The sequence below is a fragment of the Cyprinodon tularosa genome, unplaced genomic scaffold (assembly GCF_016077235.1).
Source record: "Cyprinodon tularosa strain WSP-4 unplaced genomic scaffold, ASM1607723v1 ctg162, whole genome shotgun sequence".
NCBI classification, from domain to species: domain Eukaryota; kingdom Metazoa; phylum Chordata; class Actinopteri; order Cyprinodontiformes; family Cyprinodontidae; genus Cyprinodon; species Cyprinodon tularosa.
In genome coordinates, this window is record NW_024038460.1 from 244,679 (window position 1) to 265,409 (window position 20,731).

The window sequence follows — 20,731 nt, forward strand, 5'->3', positions numbered from 1 at the left end:
CTGAAAAATGTTGCATAGTGTGCCTTTAACATCTGTTTTCGCTGCACATGGAGCTGAGTTAATGGACACCCATTTCGTCTGATTTGAAGAAGGTGGGGGGGGCCAACTTCACTCAGGTGTAAAACTGAACTGTCAAGCAGTTGATGTAAAAAAAAGCGGCACCTTGTGTTCCTGGTGCCGGTCCAGCAGAGCCTCGGCCCCGGCCACGTCATTGGCCAGCTCGTCGGCGTTGATCAGTGCCTTCATCTCTGTCACCCAGCTGGTCAGATCCCGGAAGTCTGCGGTGAAACGCTGCAGCCTGGAGGAGAGAGGGAGACGCCATGAGTGGATTCGCCGTCCCTGATGACGTTCTGCTCCGTCCATGTTGGAGCGGGTCCGGTATTTACAGGTAGGAGTCGTTGAGGCGGGCGCGGCGTTCGGCAGCAAGAGTCTGGATCTGCTCCCAGTTGGTGATGAGTTCGTCCTTCTTGAGGTGGATCTGTGAAGCGTTCTGAGGGTGGGTCTGCTGCAGGCGCTCTGCGTCCCCGCCCAGCGTGTTCACCTGGTGTGGAAGAGGGAGAGAAGTTAGCCGGGGTCAGGGATGCCGACCTGAAACGGGAAGCTGGTGTGGAGCAGCAGAACCTTGTCCTTCAGAGCAGCCAGGTCTCTCTCCAGACCCTCATGCTTCCTCAGCAGAGCCTGAACGCTGGCCAGGTCCCGGCCGAAGTCATCAGAGGCCATCAGCTGCTCCTTCTCCTTGATCCAGCTGATGGTCTCATCCACATCCCTGCAGACAGGACCAGACATCCATCAGGATTAAGTTTAAACCAGAGGCCTGGAAAACCTCCAACAATTAATCTTTACGTCGTTTTAATCGAACAAACAAACATCTGGCTGCATATCATCAGCTGGATTTGGTCTGGACTTTGACTAGGCCATTCTAACCCGTCTGATCTATACTGTCTCATGGCATCTCTGGCTAAAACAGATGAACGTTTGGGGGAAGTTTCAGTCTTCTGGCTGTGTTCACCTGTTGAAGCGCTGCACCTCGGCCGACCCAAACAGCTTGGCCTGCCTCTGCTGGGCCAGGCCTTTCAGGCGCTGCCAGGCTGCGTTCACTTCGTCCTGCTTCCTGACGATCAGCTCGTTCTCCGGGTGGGCCTCCTGGATCAGCTTCCCGGCCAGCTGGTTCACCTCGTTGACGCGCTCCTCGTGAGCCGCCAGGTCGGTCTGGAACTCCTCAAACTTCTTCTGCAGGAGCTCCACGTGCTCCAGGTCCTGACCCAGCTCCTCCGAGGTGACGATGGCCTCCTGTAGTGGAGCCAGCAGAACTTCATTTAACTCCGTAATCATCAAAACCCTTAATGATCAAACTAGGGATGCACTAAATTGGGATTTTGGCCGATATCCGATATGCCGATATTTTAAAACTCATGTAGCCGATAACCGATATCGATACCGATGTTAAAGCTGGACAAAAATAAGTAGTCATTGAAAATAGCAGTTTTGTTATCCATTTCTGACACTTTGAAAAATAATAAACTCAAATATATTTTCATATGCTGATATCAAATTGATTTTTAAAAACGCGGTATCGATCTATTTTACTTTCAAAATCTCGTGAAATTTCATCGTTCTGTTACAAACTCTCGTGATATTTTGCAAATTCTTGTGAGATTTTGTTAGTAAAATAGATCGATACCGCGTCAATATATCAACATATAAAAATATGGCAAAATTTCGTGAATTTTCGGGGGATTTCGTAGCGTAACGATGACATATAGCGATATTTCTTTAGTAAAAGAGATTGATATGGTGTTTTTAAATGGCAATATATCAGCATATGAAGATAGTGTGATATTTTAATGTATCAATATTTTTTCCCTCGTCTTTAGAAGTTTTTAAGTCTGTAAAAAAGAAGTTTTTTAGGAACAAGAAGTAGTAGTACTTTTTTTTTTTTGTTAGACTTTAGAAACTCAGAAGCTGATCAAATATCGGGTTAAATATCGGTGGGGTGGCCGATGTCCGATATTCAGTTTTAAGACCGATACCGATAGGGGGCCGATTATATCGTGCATCCCTAGATCAAACATCTGGACCCTATTAGTTATTAGCATTAGCATTATTAGTATTTAGCTCATTTTATTTAAAAAAAAAATTTGTTTTGTTTTTTTACCCTTCATTTTGTAATTTTAAATTTAAAATATTTTTTAACAACCTACCCTTATAAATGGCTGATATATAACTTATAGTTCTTAATCAATATGTAAAAACTTTATAATGAATTCTGAAGTGTTTATTATGCATTACTGAGGGTGAGGCAAATAGTGAGAGTTTATATCCATTATTTATTTCATCTAGCATTGCTAACATTAAATATTTCAAAGTTATTAACACAAACGGCACAATAAGCATCCGTAAATATTTTGTTTAAGTGTTTATATTATATTAAATGCATAAAACACACACACACAAAAATGAACTATTGATTAACTGTAAAATCTTTTAAACAAATAGCCTAAATTACTATTTTTTGTTAATAAATAATAAATGTATCTTTTAAAATAACCAACAAAAAACAGCCTACATTTGTTATGGTTTAAAAATATTAAAATAAGTCACCTATATAGCCATGTATTTTATATTTTTAAAGAAATCGACTAGATTTATTTATTTTATTTTTTTGCCTGTATTATTAACTTAATATAGATAGCCTATATTTCTTATTCTATTTCTTATTTTATTTTGTAAGCAATTATTTTTTTAAATAGCCTATATTCATGTTTTATAAAGTTTTTATTATTTTATTATATTAATTATTATATCATTATTATTATTTATTTCATTTTATTGGCTTTAAATTTTTTTTTTTCTATATTTAGCCTCCATTTTTTTATTTGTTTTAAATAAACAGTCTGGAGTTATTATCTGTTTGAACAGCTTATGATTCAAAATAAATTATTCAAAAGTATTAACACTTTCATTTTATTGAGAATTTTTTGACCCTTTTATACTTTCAGTTGTTTTATTAAATTCTTTAGAATCTGATTAAACTGAAACAATCCTTAAACTCTTTGTTTTAGATGAAAAAAATGACCCTAAACCGGTGAAGAGTGAAGGAGCGTCTGAATGAAGCGTCTGACCTTGTCACTGATCCAGCCCAGAGCATCCTCACACTCTCGCAGGTACTGCACCAGTTTTTGGGCCTGCAGCAGACGCATGCCCTTCTCCTTGGTCTTCTGCAGCAGGAGCTCCCACAAACGGTGCAGCTCCTCCAGACGGTTCTGAAAGACAAACAACAAAGTTTTAAAATTCAACCCAAACAGGAACCAAACAGGAGATCCTCACAGTTTCATGCAGTCTGGGAGGAACGGAGAAAGACACACAGAACTGCTGCAGTTCCAGTTTCTACAGAAGGACATCAGAGTCCACCTGCAGCCACCGGACCTGCAGCTTTGATCCAACCAACAAAGCACATTCTGGAGCATAGAATAAAGCAGAGAGCATCACTGGATGGTTGCTGCTGCTCATCTGCTCCTTTCACTCGGTATTGTAAGTTAATTTGATGAAAGCCTGACTTTGATCATTGTGGGGTTTAGATGAGGCTTATCTTAGAAACATACATTGAAATCAGATGAATCCTTTGTCAATATATTTAACTTAGTCAGGCACATAAATCATTAACTGCTTCACATGATCTAAAGCATGAAATTTGCAGAGTGAGAAACTCAGAGACGTAAATAAGCTAAAACCATAGAAATAATCAGTGGAAACCAGAGCAGTTCATTAAAGGACACCAGCAGCTCAGAACATCCTTGGTTCATGTTATAAACCTCCAGTTAAGCCGGGCAAACACTGTGCGATTTTTTTAAATCGTTGCACGCAGTTACAGCTCACACTGTATGACGAAACCACAGCGTTTAGATTAGAAGAGGAATATGAAGCTTACTAGAGTGAAACCTTGGCAAATTATGCTATTTTATACGGTGGCCAGGAGTTGCAAACCAACATTACAAAATCTAAAAAACTTTTACAAGTTCCAAAACCAATTATCGTTTCAGAAAACAAATTTACTTGAGACAGCTTCCTGGATGGGAGGCAAAACGTCTTCAAATCTTGGAAACCAAGTCCAGTGGATTGTTTTTTAAACTTTTAGAGCAAGATTTATTTTGTATTTACATCGGATTTATCTCATGAACAAACGTATTCACATTCAATTGAAGTTATTTTTGTTTTTGAATGGAAATCAACAATAGCAGAACTTTCAAAATTAATAAATAATTATTTATTGTTTTGTGCACATTTGTAATGAAAAGGTGCTACTGAGGTGTTTGAAAGCAGGAAGTTCCTTCAAAACCAATATGCGGAGGTTCTACCAACCAAAGAGAGAAACCTTACCTTAGCTTTACAACTAAATTCTAACAAAGAACCAAACGACTCCCCGTTCCTAAGGGGCGGACTCGTTCTTGAGGTTCAATTTGCATGTTTTTTAAGCCAAAACAAGGCTTTGTTTAGGTCCACTATATAAACCCTGGAACTCAACACCATTTCTGACATTTTAAATTAAAAAAGCTTCCTGGATGGGAAGCGAAACGTCTTCAAACTTGGAAACAGAGTCCAGTAGATAGTTTTTTTTTTTTTTGTTTGTTTGTTTTTTGGAATAGCTTTAGAACCACACAAAGGAGGCACTACAACCCAAACACACACTTGGATATACTCAGCCATATTGACAGTGGTGACTATGGGTCTCTGCTGGGTCCGGTACGGAGTGTAGGACTGAATTCCATGGAGTCGGGTTATTTTTACAGTGAGGTAATCTGAATGTTTCTACATTCCCAACGTTCCTGATCCAGTCCTTCCTGTGATCCAGAACCTCAATCACACTGATCTTAAATAGGTTCTGATGATCTATAGTTTTTTCCCTCCACTTTAAAGAAGATGAGATTAGGAAAACATGGAAATTGTGACCGGATCAGGACGTTTCTGGGCTTCTCTTTTGGACTCACCCGGATGGTCTCAGAGGCGAAGTGTCCCTCGGTTATCATCAGGTTTCCGGTGTCGTCCAGTTTGATGATGGCTTCAGAGTTAGCTTGAACCTCAGCTTCAAAGGCCTGATGCTTCTGCAGTTTGCCCTGTGAGGAGAAGAAAGAGAGACAGGCATCAGCTGTGGGGCAGGGTCTCCATCCACAGATGACCGGCTCTGGTTCTGCTCGGAATCAGACCTGCAGGTTGGATGGGTCCTTGTAGTTCTCGTCGGAGGCGATCTGCAGCTTCTCCTGGATCCATTTCTCCAACTCGTCGGCATCCCGGCGGAAAAACTGGAAGCGGTAAGAGTCCTCCAGCTTCTGCCGGCGGACCATCGACAGCTCCTTGAAACGCCGGTAGCGGTCCAGGACCTGCTGCCGGCGTTCCTGGATGTCTTCGGCCGTTTCCAGCACCTTGATACCAACGGTGTCCATTTTCTGCACAGAAGAAAAAAAACAGACGATGAGAAACCAAAAACTGCAGCGGGTGAATCTAACCTCCTGCTGAGTAAAACCAGTGCTGTCCCAGAACCCTCTCCTGTCCAGAGCCTGAACCCACCGCACGACCAAAATCTGGCTTCTTAAAGTTAACGATTGCTGGTCCGACTCAGGAGTTAGGATTTCCCAGAACTGGGTCGTGGGGACATTTGTCCAGTAATGTGTGCATAATACGGCTCATTGGATTGAAAATTTACAGGCCCACTGCCTCAGTGTTGGAGCAAAAGTTCTGGTTGCTGGGAAACAGATCATATTGGACCACTTGTTAAATCAGAACTGTTCTGGACAGTGTGTAAGGTCGCCGTTGCCGACAGTTTGCCTGCAGCTCTGAGGGTAGATGTTTGTAATGTCCGGCACAACAATGGTCCCACTGCTCTGAGACAGAACCTTGGCTTTGCTGTAAAAGGCCAGATATAAAGCCCCCCCCCCCCCCCCCTCTCATCCTGTCTGCTGCCTAGCAACCAGCAGCAGCTGAAATACTATAAATGCCTGGAGGGGGTGGGGGCGGACATTCCAGCAGCATGTGGACAGCGTCCGAGGTTTCCCACACAAAGAGATGTGAGGACTCAGCGTCTCTGTGGGCTCAGCCTGACCGACGGATTCAGCTGGATTCAGCTCCTACAGCAGCTTTACATCACAGATCCCATCAAAACCATTGGAGTTATTTAAAGTCACAGCATGATAGCAGCAGTTCATCATCCACCAATAAGTCCGAAAAAATCAGGATATTTCGCTTATTTTTATTTTTTGTAGTTTAGAGTGATGTCAACAAATCACTTCCTGTTCTTAGCCATTTAGTTAAACTGATAAACGAACTTACTGGATAATGCTGCCGGCCTTAACAGGCTTCCTACAGCATAAGGAAAGTTAAATTCAAGACTTTTTAATGCCACTTGAAATAAAAATTTAAGGCCAAATTCACAAGAAACACAAGAAAAACCTGCTTCTGACAACTTTAAATGTTAATGTTTCAAATTTTGAAAAGCTTCCCATACAGGAAGAAAGCTAGAAACACACAAATGACAGATATATTTGAACAATTATTTAACTGAATTCACAAACTTTGTTTTAGCAGGGAACTAAACAAATCAGTTTTAAAGCCACAACATAACCAGTGCTAAGTCTTTTTTGCAGCTATTTTTCTTTGTATGGTTTTCTTAGTATGTTTGATTTGGTGATAAGTGGAGGCGTTGCAGAGACAAGGGTGGAACTTAACTGAGAAATATCGGCTGTTTCTCTGTAACTCCATTTTGACGCTTTGTGTTTCGTGCTTCGCATGTGCGACTCCACTGCCTTAATTCCCATCGTTCTGAGCTTGAATGACTTCTTGCATAAATCCACTGAGCCTCATGTATGTTCCCTGGTTTTAGCCATGGAGAAAACTCTTGGCTGGAGACAATTTTGGTTACATTTACACTTGATCATATTTTCCAGATAAAAAGTTAAAGGCGCATCTCTTAAATGTCCCGGCTGCAACAACGCTTTATTGGTTCCGCTATCGGGATGAAACCAATAATGGCGAGCCGTTTTTTTTTTTATATATACATACATACATATATATATATATATATATATAACTTTTTTTTCATTTTTAATTGACAATATATATTTTTTTTTTAAATACTGTCAATTTTAACGTTTTATTTAGATTATAAAAATAAATTGTAATAAAAATAATCCTATTTATGATGTTTTGCCTACGAAAGACTGATTTAAGACATTTTAATACCAATTAAGGCCTTAGTTTTATTTTGAAGAATTCAATGACTTTTAAGACTTTTTAAGGACCCGAGGGAACCCTGAATAAACTGTTTATATGAAATCAGCTTGGCTTTAGCGGCGTTCTGACTTCAGGTCAACTCCAAGAAAGGAAGGAAGTCTGAATGAAAAGCAAGTTTTTTTTTTTTAAATGACTGCTGTCTTTTTTTTGTCATGTAAACAAAGGCAGAAAAATATGATTAATCAAATTTGGTTTAAAAAAAATTTTTATTTTTAAGGCCTATCTGACAGAGCTAGCTCCAACTAAACATTACAAAACCAGCTGGACCCTCATCCTACAGGAGGCCCCTCCTATTTCCCAGTTCCTGCTGAGAGAAAAACAACCCCACAGCATGATGGTGCGATGGCCGAGCTTTACGCAGAAAGACCCTAAACCACCTGTCAGGCTGTCGCTGATGATCTAACCCAGCTGAATCCCACACTGATATAGTATGGATTAGGGATGCACCGAAAATTAAAATTCAAACCGAAAAATTAGGAAACAAAGGCCAAGAATCGAAGCATCGAAAGAACTTATGTCGAATATTAAAATCATAGCCTTTTTGACAAAAATTTAAAAAGCTATTATTTTTATAACTTTTATAACTAAAGGAACTTAAGTATATTATAAATTGTTTGTTTGTTGTATTTATTTTTTCTTATGCCTTTTATCTTAGCAGAATCAGTGCGAAACTTTGTTGCGTTTTCAGAAACTGAATGAGAATGTTCAGCATTTCCTTTTCCGTGTCGTATTCTTCTCCTATCCAGAAAGGTGACGGGGACGTTTGGATTCCTGTAGCATTTTGTGCCACTGAGCGCAGAGATGGATGTGTTAAACTCGCACCCCTCACCCTTCACTCCTCATCATTTGTTTGAGAGCCAAACATGTAAATGATCTCAGAAACTAGCGGTCCTTCTGCTCACAGCGCCAATGTGAAAATTATCTGCGTTCAGCTTCGCACTGCGGCGGCTGATAACGCGACCTCCCGTCCTGCTGCGGAAGATAACAGCTTCCCTCTGTTTTCACCTTGCAGCCGTTAGTCAGCAGGAGTTCAGCATGGCTGCCCACACGCCTCCTCCAAAAAGCTTGAAAAATGAATTCAGGAAGGGAAAGGAAAATGCTGGAACATCAGCAGGAGCTCCGCTGACGCAGAAACAGTCATAACTTGGAAAAGAAGCAGAGAAGTGTCCTAAAGCTGAACCAGTCTGGCTTTAACTCTGAACATCATTGAATAGTTTATTAACAGTCATAGCAAATAAGAACCTAGTTCTGATGGAAGTCGTGTCTTTGATAATAGGACCTTTAGGTCAAACAAACTTTAAGCAACCTTTAGGTTTTTCTCCAAGATCACATTTCTATATTCAAATGTTTTATTCGATGATTAAAGCAAAACAATCCTCATAATTAACAGAAAATAAAGTCCGAGTGAAATTAAAACATAAATTGTATTTAATTATAAGATATGAAAAAAAAAAATGAACTTTTCATGAATTTTCTCAAATATACAATGTTTTTAGATTTCTTTGTTCTGGATATGAACCCCTGTTTTCTGGGTTTGTTTTGCAGGAATTGCAGCATCAACACGGCGTGGAATGGAGAAGAACAGCCTTTGGTTCTGCTGACGGGTTCTGGAAGCCCAGTTTGCTTTGAACAGTCTTTGGATAATCTACATTATTGGTTCTGATGTCTTAATCTGGTGTTACCATGGTGACAAAAGGAAGTGTTCACTGGTGTGCATCCATGCAGTCATTTATGCTGCCTCTGAAATGTTCCCATAATATATTTTCCCTTACACTTAACTTTAAATAATGATGCTTAGAATCAGATCAAATCATCGACTCTTCTCTGAGAGGTGGACTTTGGACCAGAAAACATCTGGTCCAGAACTGATGTTTTTCCGGCTGCTTTAACACCAGGAAATGGGACAGATAAATCCCTGTCCTGGATACATCTGTGTGTCCAAAGCATCTTTCTAAAGGCTGCAGAGATCCTTGTAGCTCCATCATATTTTTAATCAAATTTTTTCCTTCCACTAAACTTTCTGTTAATACTTCCCAAGTTATTATCTTCTATATTCTTTCTAAATTGAACTGTGTTTTTAAAAAGAGGAAAAAGAAAGAACCTATGTGACTTTTTCCTTTCACTAAACTTTCTAAAAGTCCACTTTGAATAAAGGGAGAATCTTTAGCAGGACCGTAGGAGACTAACCCCCAGATTCCACATACTCCCATCAGCGCTCCGCCCCGTCCCCGCCCTCCTCACGTACGTCGTGCGGAATATTTGTCTGTCAAGTTACTCAATGAGAACTGTTCCACATCCACCGCTACTCTTCCCAAGTAACCGCCCACGTACTTCCTCTCCGTCCATCACCATCAAAATACGGAGCCGAACTATTTTTTGCGCCGCTCCGGTCCGGTCAAGTCTAGATCCGCAATTGCAATCGCACCAAACAAGAAAAAGAACGTCAAGAAGATGCTGTTTGTCAAATTAGAATAAAGTAACGATGGATTGGTAACTACAAATTAAATAGCATAATTCTTATATATTACCCAAAACCAAGAACGTTTAATTAAATAATTGGATACAAACTGTTGGTTCTTCAACATACCAGGAAGCAGATTTCTCATCTCCCATCAAAATGTTTATTTTATACCGAGAGCTTATAAGTTTAATCACATCCAGTCAAAAGAAACTGGGTGAAGAGGTGCTGAGTTTGGAGGTAGAGAACAAACAGTTCATAAAAAATTATTTTGTATTATCCTATTATCCACAACATACAAGGAAATATTTGGGCAGAAACTGCACATATGCTTGATGCTGCTGGGGAAATTTTTAATGCGTCATATTAAATCAAATATTTATTTCCGCATGTTTTGCTCGTATGAATTTTAGCAATAATATCGCGCATGTTCACCTCAAACTCTGAGAAGTCGTGGCAGAGCATTAAGAACATTAAGAATTTTGGGCAAGTGACTTTCATATTTCACTTGCCCAGAAACAATTTTTACTTGCCCAGTATAATGATTGATAAATATAGTTCCTAATATTCATTTTTGTATATATATCAATGAAACATGTTTGTTTTTTTAAATGTTTTTAGTAATTCAGTGTTTTTTAAGTTTCCAGGTTCCTGGTGTGTATCTGCATGCGTCAGATAATGAACTCCAGCCTACATTACCGTGTTAACATGCTTTTCAATCCTTCCTGCTCATTCTTTTCTAACTAAACTTTGCTTTAAACTGTTGTGTGCTTGGAAAAATATAAATTGTAATGTTAAAAATCTAAAAAAAACTTGACAGGTTAAAAACTTACACTACTACTACTCACCAATCTAACATGTTTAGCTCTATAACATTTAAATGCACCACTCTAATGTCTGAGAGGAAAACATTCAATGAACATTTTTTTATGTATAACCACTGTACAGAAGACTGCCATATGATAGAAATATTTACACTGTGCGCATACAATTATTATTTTCCTAATCCCTGACTGATCATTTTTAATCTAGCGTGTATTATAGTACAGATTAAATTCATCACTAACCTGACTCCGCCTGATGGATTTGCTCCGCATATCCATCTGGAAACCTTCCGTTGAAGTAATTTTGGGAAGAGGCGAAAATACTGGTTAGCTGATTGGCCTATGTTGGTGATAGACGGGCCAAATAAACCAATCAGATCAACGAAGCATATGACGTACTAACAGAGCGACGACGAAGAGGAGCCAATTGATGGATCAAACTCTTGGTGAAACCAGTCGGGAGAAGAGCAAAAACATCTTTTCCTCTGAGCAAAGCCTCCAGAGCAGTGTTTTGCTCTTCTTTCAGTGAAGAAATACTCTGTAATTCCGATAAAACTTGCTCGATAGCCACGCTAACGCTAGTTTCATCGGCTGAAGCCGCCATGTTCTTTAGACTGAACTGTGGCGCTTCTCGTTGCGTCACACCTCAACCCGCCTCAAAGCCAACGCTGATTGGACGTTCGTTTGGTGAACGGCTCCAAATTTTCTTTAACGGAGAGTCTCCAGACTGATCTGCGAGTGAAACCTTGAAAGCTCAAGAGATCAGGATGGTCTCACCAGGCTACTGAATCACGCCATCTAGCGGAAATTCATGCGGCTTTTTCAAATCACGTGAGAATGTGTACAAAACAACAAAGATGGCGCCGGCAACGCTAGAGGGTCGTTTTCAGCAAATGTCGGTGATTTTAAAGTAATTTTGAGCAATAAATAATTTTGTTTTGTGATGCACTTGCCCGGCGGGCAAATGTAATGAAATTTGTACTCTCCCAACAATAAAAACTACTTGCCCCGGTCAATGGTTAACATCGAGCCCTGCTGTAGGCTTTGCTTTGCGCAGGCAATCTGGAGCGGGGCAGTGACGGAGGATGTGGGATTTCCAGGTAACCCCCTCTATAGAGGCTGCCTATTACTGTCTATAGAAAAACTTCAAGGCTTAAGCTACAATCATCCAAAATCAAAAACACTTTTCAAAACCATCCCTGTTTTGAATTATTTACTAAAAGGAAAACTTTTTAACGTGAATTATTAAATAATTCACGTCTGATGGTGTTCTAGTTTATTGTGTAACATTTTTGTACCTAATGAGAGCCTTAAAAGCTTTTAAAGTTGCTGCAAGATGTTTTCTCTTCCAGGAGTTGAATGTTGCCTGAGTGCTTGGATGACAATCAGACAATGGTTTAAGTGATTTGGTTGTTTTAGATGGACATTAATATTTTAACAAACAGATTCCTGCTTCGATTCAAACTTTAACACCATCCACTCCTCAGTGCTGAGGTGACCTGGAAACAGGTCAAACATTGTGATAATGAAGGAATGTGTGAGCTAATCAGAGGCTATTAAAAGTCCAAACTGACACTCCCTGAGCCACAGAGGAGTGGATGATCCACATCGGCACCGTCGGATAGCCCAGGGAGCTCTGGGATATAAATGGAAGCCGCACCCTCATGGGGGGAAGCTATGGGAGTTTGCAGGAAGAGCCTCAAGAGGCAAAGAAAGTCAATTTCCTCACCGAGGAAGCAGGGAGAGTCGGGAAGACATTCTGTCAAACCCAGATTAGGTCATCGGCCTGTGGAGATCATCCAGAACTTTCTGGTGCTGAAAATCTTTACAGATTCTTCTAGGTTATAGATTTACTGTAATATCCTCTGTTGCCATGGTAATTTCTAAATACTTAAAACATAATAGGGAAATAAAGTCTTAAATGTGAAGCTGCGCCAGGAGCTGTGACGCTTTGACAGAGGAGACTAGTAACCGACCTGGAGGATTTGAATTCTATGTTCCTAAGTTGTCTCCTTAAAGGGCTGACCCAGAACTCTCTCACATCAGAGATACCGGATTAAATCAGCTGAAGAATTTTCAGTTCTAACCTGTGAACAGTGTCAGGAACTCAAACACCAGATCTACTCTAACAGGTTGACTATGCTGAACCTTTTTCAGTGTGTATTACTGAATGAACACAAAGGAAGGTATATAGGTTGAAAATAAGGTCAGGAAGCTGTTTTTATCCTTTTGCAACTGAGGTCCATTGGAGCATGAGAATTCAGCAGGTAACAGGAAGGGTGGACGTTGACAGAACCGCTCTAATTGGTTTGGTTCTTTTTGGAAATCTTAAAAGCTAATAGCAACAACTTTTTCTTTAAAATAAAGCATATTTAAAAAATCATACACCTGTAGATAGATAAATAAAATCAATTATTAACTAAAAAAAACAACAACATCCACATAAAGGATTCCTGCGTTACCAGTGTAGGTACCAGATCTACTTGGGGCCCCGCCCCTTCTTATGACATCAACATATGGCAACTCCACTTGGACAAACTGTATCGCATCCATTTCTTAAGAATCAAATCTGTTTTGGAGTCTCAACATATTATTAACTACATTTGCTGTTATATTACATTTCATTGGTGATCTAAAGTAGCTGAAAGTAGAAAACGAGCTCTGCCATCAACCAAGGTGACAAAAAAGGCTCAGCTTATTTTGTTTTCTTTTTATTAAGATCTGAGAGCAGGGGAGGACAAATGGGACATATTAAAAATGATTTTTGTAGAGATTCTAGACAAATAATACAGTTATTCTACTTCTAGAAAATAAACGGTTGTTGTTGACACAAATTTAAAAGTAGTGTAGCTTAATATGGCTAACTGACCGAGCTAACCTGCTAGCTAACAACAGTGCTACCCAGCTCCCCCCTTTATATCATGGTCTTGCAGTTATTTTGTTCATCATAAACAGATTTTTTCAGTTTTGTTACCCTTTAGGTAAAACTTTATCATCATTAGACACGCTAACGCTACAGATGCTTCCAACTCTGCACACAGACGCGTGATGTTATTATCGTTGTCTGGGCAACCACAATGTTTTACACCATGTGGCAACGTTCAGCCAATCATGTAGCGTAACGTCACTGGCATGCGCAAGAACCGACCAGATCTGGTACCTACACTATAAAGCTCAGAAAAATTATTCTTCTGGAGAGTTAAAGTTCTCAGATTTAAGCCAAATTAAAAAAAAAGCAAAATGAGGATGAACATGGTAAAGCTTCTGAGGCCTGGCTCCGACTTAAGTAAGCAAAGGATCTAAGAAGCCATGCAAAGGTTACCTCTTTTTTTCTGGACAGCTAAGTGGAATATTTACTATTGCTAACCAAACATTAGCATTAGCAGACCAAGTACGCAAACGGTCCTGAACAAAAGCGAGTAAGAAAGAGTGCACCACTTACTGGAGATAAGTTAAACTCGTAGCCAATACCTTTAATGTTAGCTTAGTGATGCTAAGGGTGTCAACTGTGTTAAGCTTAGTTTTAATTGTCAACTCAACAGTAAAATACTAAAATGTCAAACTAAACTGGTAACATGCAGCCCTCAGGTTTATCGTTACGCATTATTCATCTGGGACTTTACCAACTGAATCTGTTCTGAGGATGAAGGGATATTTATCAGAACCTTCTGATCCGTTTGGGTGAGGTCACACCAAGTGCCAGCTATTAACGTTTGGTTTAAGCCAATCATACTAAAAAATGAAACAGAAGCACAAACCATGAGAAAACACAACAACAAACACTTTGTTGTTGTTGTTTCAAAGATTTAATCGTTGAATCTGACCTCCTGGAATAAGACCTCCTGGGCTGCCATGTTTGTTTTGGTTCAGCTCCACAGCTCTTCCTTTCATCTCAGCTGTATGTCCTGCCTTAAACCATAATACCTCAACTGGACTTAAGTTTCTACCTCTGTCATATCTTAGGATCTATAGTAGAGAACCAATCAGACTAGCCTGACCCAATTCCTAAAAAAAAGAGAACTAAAATACCAAACGGGTTTTAGGGATGACATGGCAGATGTGTGGATGGATCCAAACAAAGAAGACAGTTGGGTGCAGATGTGAATGCTGGATCAGAGCACTAATTTCACATGCAGAGAATCTCACATCAAACATGCACTGAATCTACTGACATTAGATGAAAGAATTAGGGTGAACCAGAAAAACGCATAAAAAACAAGCAAAACGAAAACCGAGTCCACAGAGCAGATGGAAAAACAAAGCATACACACACACAGATGTTCCGTCTGAATCTCCGGCTCCTTGTCTATCCTGATGGATCACAGGACCTCTCCTAAAGCTCCATCATGGTCCACACTGATGTCTGAAAAGCGTCCCACAGCTGAAAGGCAGAGTCTACTCTGCAGCTCCGTCAGACGCATTGCACCTGCAGTGACTGGGCTGAACCGAAGCCCAGCCCCTGCGTCTGGATCTGCTGCGTAAGCGCTACCCCTCCCTGATCCCTCATTTACTCAGAAAAACTCTGGCGCCTTCCCTCCAGAACATTCCTCCCTGCTTCCCTCAAAGTGCTGAATATTTCTCTCTGTCCAGACCAAGCCAAACGCACACAGAACAGACAGCGAGGAGCAGCGTTTACCTTCAGTTTGGGTTTAGTGAATGTTGACATGCTGCAGGCTGGGAGGGGTAGGATTAATGGAAAGCAGTTAAGATCACAAACCAACAGAGAAATTTATATGAAATGAAATCAGTTGAATGCGTCAGACACCGGGCGCAGACAGCAGAACAGAAATAAAACCCATCAGGGTGGGAGCTACATCCCATCTGGGTCTCTTTCCTCCAGCTGTTAGTGACAGAGGAACCGCATGACTCCACCCTCTATCAGGGGACTTCTGATCCCATCGTCATGATGTAATGACATTAATGCTGTTACTGCTCCAATTTAGGGATCAACACAGGCTGTCTGGTTAAAAAAAAAACTAAAAACGCTTCAGATAGGACCTGAAAGGTCTGCATAAAAGACTAAATACTCTAAACTGTTAAAAAAAAATCTTATCGATTCTGACACCAGGTTACATTTTTATATTAAAGTGGAGAATAAAACAATGAAATTAAACGCAGCATAATGAGGGGAAATATGATTTAACCCCAGAACATCTCAGCCGTCCCGCTTCATGTACTATTAAGAGTCAGAACCGACAATTTCCTGCTTTAAGGTCCAAATCCGGTCATGGATAACTCCAGATTTAATATTCTCTCATCACAGACTTTTTAACTGACCTTGTCTGAGTCAGTGCTATAAAACCACTACGTCATTGGTTCCTGTGTCCCTTTCTTAATACTTTGACATATTAGTTTATCTCGGTGCCCTGAGAGGAGCCGGCCATCGTGGCGCCACAATGTCTAATCATTCAGCATCAGCTGGAGCCTCTAGACTACAATGCTATTTTCTGCTTCCCATTATGAGCTTTAAAAGGAAGATGTCAAGACTGCCAAGACATCAGAAACACATTGGACATCCCAGATGCTAGCTGGGAAAAATAAGATAAAAATACCCCAAATATAACACTCAAATATTATTTTTTTTATGTGTAAATAATCAATATTTATTTGAGGATAAATGTTTTAAAGTATGCATGATGCATAAAAGCAAGTTTCAGTACCTCTTTGGTTGGAAACTAATAAGATGGATGTAGAGATTTTTAAATGAATACAAAAATTATTGTTTGGGTGTCCAGTGGAAATACACGTACCAGTTTAACTTCAGCTGTTTTACACTTTTTAGTCGGGGGGTTAACTGTATACCAAGAAACACACATTAGCTTGAAGCTTTTAAAAGAAAACAGTTTTCTATGTTTAACCCATATAAATGATCTTGGTACCATAAAGGCGCTTTCTAAAGATCTATTTCAATTTAGTAATTTAATCTAATTTCATGGAGTCTAATAACCCTCAGTGACATAAGGAGACCTTTAAATAGCTGAAAATGTTTCAAACACTAACCCTGAATCGAATAGCATCTTTATTGGTTAATCAGCTGCAGCGGCCCCTAAATGTTTCTCCATTACAGCTGCAGAGATATTTAATTTAATCAGCTTCTTCTAACAGTTTTCTAAATAAAGCTGCTCAGAGGTTTTATATAACCAAACTTTAACCCGTGTCGTTCAAATAGAGGCTTGTTTATTACACAGGACAGATTGGTTTCTTTTCTGACCTGCAGGCTGGTTTTTCAGTTCGACGGAGTATTAAGGCCAGGCTAGAGATTTATTTTTCTTCTTTTTCGCAGGGTTTAAATTGTAACATTACAAGAATTAAGTCGTAACATTGCGAGAATAAAGTCGTAACATTGCGAGAACAAAGTCGTAACATTGCGAGAACAAAGTCGTAACATTACAAGAATAGTCGTAACATTGCGAGAATAAAGTCGTAAGAATGCGAGAATAAAGTCGTAACATTACGAGAATAAAGTTGTAACATTACGAGAATAAAGTCGTAATATTACCAGAATAAAGTCGTAAAATTTACGAGAATAAAATCGTAAAATTTATGAGAATAAAGTCATACAATTTACGAGAATAAAGACGTAACATTATGAGTTTAAAGTCGTAAATTACGAAAATAAACTTGTAACATTACAAAATTAAAGTCGTAACATTACGAGAATAATCGTAACATTATGAGAATAGTCGTAACATTACGAGAATAGTCGTAACATTACGAGATTAAAGTCATAACATTACGAGATTAAAGTCATAACATTACGAGATTAAAGACGTAACTTGACACCCAAACTATTCCTTTTTATTTATTTAAAGATCTCTTAAGTCCATCGTATTAGTTTCCAACCAAAGAGGTACAACACTACAAATAAATAGCTTCGAGTTTATAAATGCTTTAAAGCGGAGGTCTTCAACAGGTGGTCCGCGACCCCTTGGGGGTCCACGGGGGTACTGCATGGGGGTCGCAAAAGTTTTGGTTGATTTGACTAATCAAAGTCGTAAAATCACGCGAATAAAGTTGTAACATTATGAGGATAATGTTGTGACATTACGAGAATAAATTCCTAAACTTACGAGAAACAAGTTGTACTTTAGGACGACTCTTACAAGAAGCACTACCTTCCCTAAAATGAGGAATGTCGAGCATCATGTGAAGTTATACTTTGGCATCAGTTTCACAAATTAGGAAATCTTTTAGCAGCAGCATCAAACTGGGTAGGATGTCAAAGTGCACTCAGGTTGCTGATTGGTGGAGCTGGTCGGCAGTCATCTGCTGGGCGGAGCTCCAAGCTTTCTATCTGAAACGGGTTGTTGTATGATGACTTCATTCTCGTAATTTTATGACTTTATTCTTGTAATTTTATGACTTTATTGTTGTAATTTTACGACATTATACTCGTAATTTTACGACTTTATTGTCGTAATTTTTACATTATTCTCGTAATTTTTACGACATTATTCTCATTATTTTACGACTTTATTGTCATAATTTTACGACATTATTCTCGTAATTTTTACGACATTATTCTCGTAATTTTACGACTTTATTGTCCTAATTTCACGACATTGTTCTCGTAATTTTACGACGTTATTGTCGTAATTTTTACATTATTATCGTAATTTTTACGACATTATTCTCGTAATTTTACGACTTTATTGTCGTAATTTTTACATTATTCTCGTAATTTTTACGACATTATTCTCGTAATTTTACGACTTTATTGTCCTAATTTCACGACATTGTTCTCGTAATTTTACGACTTTATTGTCATAATTTTACGACATTATTCTCGTAATTTTTACAACATTATTCTCGTAATGTGACGTCTTTATTCTCTATAAAAAATTAAAAAAAAAAAAACAGAAAAATCTCTATCCTGGCCCTAATACTCCGTCGCATTCCAGCTGACTGGTTGGTAGGCGAGGAATGCAGCGGCCGTCTGATGGATCAGTTCTGATGCTCTCTGCTCTGACGGCCATCCGGGTCATTGTATTCACAGCCACCTTAGAAACAGTCGGTATCTCCTGCACTGTGTTTGGCTGTTAAGTGGTTTTAATGAAGCTTGGTCAGACTTTGACCGGACTGGGCGGCTCCTTCTAGAACACAGAATGATCCAACAGTATGGAGCCTGTATCGGTCCAATAATCTGCAGCAGATCCACAGCCTCAAATTCCCATTAAAGCCCCAAACACGACAATGAAACCATGCGACCGCCATTATGTTCTGCACATATTAAACTTGAATGAACAGACATAAACAAACCGGCTATTAGGATTTTATTTTTACCGAAGCTGTTAGCAGCTCCTGCTGCTAGCTAGTCGATCACGGCCGAAAAAACCCGAAAACATAGTTTAGAAATGAAACAATAACCATGTGTTTAGCTGGTTTAATATGCATCGTTAGATTATCATAAAAGTAAAATGGAAATATTTTTCCTTACCGCGAAGTTTTTCCCAGAAAGCTAACGGAACGGAGGCTATCCTGAAGAGTCGACCCTGACGGTTCGTGTGAAGGGCGGGGCTCTGTGGAGGAGGAGGCTTTCTTTGCAGTGACGTCATTCATGCAGCTGTACGAAAACTGTCGAAGCGTGACGGAAAAAGCCGAACGGAGGCAGAGGCTTTTAGGTTTTTTCGGGGTTCATTTGCCAAAACATACAGAAGAGGATTAGGGTCACCTTAAATAAATAAAAGAAAGTTACTGATTTTTAAATTTTGTTTCAGTATAATATGGGAAAAAAGTCAGAATTCTGAGATTAATCTAGGAATTCTGACTTTAATCTCAGTATTCTGAGTTTTTCCCATATTATACTGAAATAAAATTTGAAAATAATTCTCTTCCATTCACATCTCTTTCTTCACATCTCTTTCTTCATGGTCAGAATTCTGAGATTGATGTCAGAATTCTGACTTTTTTCCCTTATTATATAGAAAGAAATGTAAAACTCAGTTCACTTTTGTATTTTTTTTATTGGCCCTAATTCTCTTCCATAAAAACAAGCCGATGGTACTGTAAAAAGAAATATCCAAAAGAAAATGCATGATTTGCAATTCGCCTTTGATTATATGGTGTTATGGAACACCATTCCTTTATTTCCTAGAAGAATCTATGCCACACATCTAAGTTATAGGTGAATATAGCAGTCAGCCAATAGGAATCTAACAATAATTATATCTAATTTAAGAATTAGATTATTTATTTGACAATGGAAAATCTACCTAATCTATCTATCTTTATGATATAGGGCAAAGCATCGACCTTTAGGATTGTTTTATTTCTCGATAACACTCCTAAAAATAACTAATTTGCCATTGTGATTTATAAAGATTATGAATTCATTCTCATTAAGTTAGTATTATTTACTTATATTTATTTTGATTGATGAGAAATGGGATAAAACATGCTGCAGAGCTGCGCCTTTTCTATATACCACATTCCTTACAATCATATAATCATATAAAGGTTCCAGACACCAATCCATGCAAGGCACAAAGTTTTGTTAAAAACATGTCTAATATTTGACTTTTATCACCAGATAAAGTCGTAAGTCGGCTTTGTCAGGAAACAAAATCATGCTACTTTGAATAGATCAGTTAAACACCTGAATAAACTCCTTAGGTTTCTATTTCAAAAATATTCTAACAATGTTATATAATATATATATTTGAATTAAACCCTTTTTACAGCTCATTCTTGTATCCAACAGTTCAATATATTTTCAACTTTCAATATTCATTTTAATGACTGGACTCATAACACTGTAAAAGAAGGGCTGAGGTCCTTCGGAGTGAGCAGGCCCCTGCTTAAAACCTTCTGACTCTGTAGCGGCATCAGCCCTCCTCTACACTGGTGTCTGCTGGACCCCTAGCAGCACAGAGCGGGACAGAAAGACACTGAATGAACTGGTGAGAAAGGCCGTTCCTGTCCTAGGTTGAACTCTGGACTCAGTGGCTGAGAGGAGGGTGCTGTCCAAGCTTCCGTCCATCATGGACGACACCTTCCACCCCCTGCACCAGACTGGAGAGGAGCTGAGCAGCTCCTTTAGTCAAAGACTTTTACACGCTACTGCAGGTCATTCATGACTCTACGATGCAACACTACAGATAATGAGCTGGATTGTCCGTCTTATTGGGAAACAAATAGTGAGAAAAGAAGTGCATTTTTTCCTTTTTAA

At 39.2% G+C, this 20,731-nt stretch overlaps 1 protein-coding gene across 5 annotated transcripts in view; it reads right to left on the minus strand.

Moving 5' to 3' along the window:
• sptan1 (spectrin alpha, non-erythrocytic 1) overlaps positions 1 to 19,137 on the minus strand; it is a 57,370-nt gene extending 38,233 nt beyond the window's left edge. For all 5 annotated transcript variants that reach the window (XM_038280641.1, XM_038280640.1, XM_038280639.1 and 2 more), the window contains exons 1-8: positions 19,001 to 19,137; positions 5,202 to 5,441; positions 4,986 to 5,111; positions 3,123 to 3,263; positions 1,010 to 1,290; positions 622 to 766; positions 387 to 541; positions 163 to 298 (exon numbers count right to left, since the gene is read on the minus strand). In XM_038280641.1, coding sequence (XP_038136569.1) covers positions 163 to 298; positions 387 to 541; positions 622 to 766; positions 1,010 to 1,290; positions 3,123 to 3,263; positions 4,986 to 5,111; positions 5,202 to 5,438 — 1,221 coding nt within the window. In that variant the 5' untranslated portion in view covers positions 5,439 to 5,441; positions 19,001 to 19,137. The remainder of the gene's footprint in view (positions 1 to 162; positions 299 to 386; positions 542 to 621; positions 767 to 1,009; positions 1,291 to 3,122; positions 3,264 to 4,985; positions 5,112 to 5,201; positions 5,442 to 19,000) is intronic.
• Positions 19,138 to 20,731: the final 1,594 nt, after the last annotated feature.